The sequence below is a fragment of the Entamoeba invadens genome (assembly GCF_000330505.1).
Source record: "Entamoeba invadens IP1 unplaced genomic scaffold scaff_1105074725335, whole genome shotgun sequence".
Lineage (NCBI taxonomy): Eukaryota > Evosea > Mastigamoebida > Endamoebidae > Entamoeba > Entamoeba invadens.
In genome coordinates this window covers 86361-88131 of record NW_004440243.1, presented here as the reverse complement: position 1 = coordinate 88131, position 1771 = coordinate 86361, and the positions used below count along the sequence as shown (strand labels likewise).

The 1771-nt window shown below is 32.2% G+C and overlaps 1 protein-coding gene across 1 annotated transcript; it reads left to right on the top strand.

Annotated features, from left to right (window-relative positions):
* Nucleotides 1-492: 492 nt before the first annotated feature.
* EIN_531690 (hypothetical protein) lies at nt 493-1771 on the top strand (the record flags this gene model as incomplete). The annotated part of the gene is made up of 2 exons (XM_004255442.1): nt 493-1683; nt 1764-1771. Coding segments are annotated over 2 exons (1199 nt in total), but the record flags the coding sequence as incomplete, so codon positions are not given.

Sequence of the window (1771 nt, the reverse complement as noted above, 5' to 3'; positions counted from 1 at the left end):
ATTATAATTATGATAAATCCATAAGTGTAAATAATATCAATAACTGTCTCATTCAAGTAAATTTTTCGTGTTTTATATGTGAAGAAGAATACATTTTAATTGATGAAAATGAATTGAAAAACAAAATGAAAAATGCTTTAATTATTCTTTAAAAACACGTGATAATTGTTATAATAATGTTATTACAACAAATAGTGATTATTCAATTACAAGCACATGCAAATACCAATATACTCAAAACGACAAAACAACTTGTTTGATACACAAAAACAACACACAAGAAGGTATCAAAATAAACAACTGCAGATATACACAAAACGAGTTTTGTTATTTGGCGGATGGTGGATATTACACGACATTAGACAACAATGTAAAAACTACAAATTGTGAAAATTCTAAGATCTGTCAAAATGTGAATAATAAAAAAGTAGATATACCATGTAAAAGTGAATTTGTGATGACAACGAACGTGTTGTGTTCACGGGACTTGAAATGTGCCGATTACAACGGAAGTGTGTGTGTACTGCATGCCAACAAAACCATCACATTGAAAACTGTGGATGTGTTTTTAATGACAAAAAGTGTGTTATTCAAAACAAAGAGATTTGCATTTTGTGTAAAAACAAAATAACTATTAATGGGAAGTGTGTTTCAACTGATTCAATTAATTGTAAAGAATTTGTTGATAATGTATGTAAACAATGTGAAGAAGATCATTACAAAGATACAACTGGGTGTTTGCCAAAACAAGACAAATACAAAGACTGTGAGTACGTAAGTGTTGTAATGTTGTTGTGTTTGGAGTGCAATAAATCCAATGTTCTTGTAGACATTTCATGTGTTTCCAGTGATGATGATAACAACACTGTAAATTTACTTAATATTCAAACAATGAGTAAAACAACAACAGACAACTGCATATTAAGAAGTTCAAAAGGGTGTTTGCGATGTAGTGATGGGTATTACAGAACACCAAACAACAACACTAAGCTGTGCAACCCACAAAAAGAATTGAACAACTGTTTGAACAAAACAACAAGTGGTTGCACACTATGTGTAAATGGATTTGCACCGAAAGACAATTTGTGTTACAAATGTGGTGAAAATTGCACATATTGTGATGCCACTTTTGAGTGTTCAAAATGTGATGATAACAACATTTTAAGAAACGGAGTGTGTGTTCACTTTTCACAAATACTAAACTGCATTTCATCACAGAACTCCTTGTGTTGGGAGTGTGCAGATGGCTTTAAGTTGAGTGACGACAAAATAGAGTGTTTTGCAAACACGAATTGTGGGTTGGTTGTTGGTATTGAGGTTGTTTGTGTTGTTGTGATGGTTGTTGTAGTTATTGCAACGGTGATCATTGTTGTTCTGATTGTGTTTAAAAAGAAAGACAACAAACACACCGAAAATATTTGTGTTTTCAAGATGAGTCGTTCCAATATCACGATGACTAAACTTGAAAGCGACATTCTATCAAACAAAAATGAAATTTCATTTGGTGATGAAAGTGACAAAATACAAATTGGAAGTGAAGGTCGTGAATTGTTGTGTGTTGGCAACTCGTCTAAAAGTAACATGAAAATTCAAATCACAACAAAAGACAAATGTGACAAATACAAAATTCGCACAGAACCACAAATTGTGACTTTGAAAAGCGGATTTGCATGCGAATTTGAAGTCTTTATAATGCCATATTGCACAATGGATTTGAGTGACGAAATCATGATTGTCTCGCTTGATTTACCATAGTGGTAAAGAAAACTCG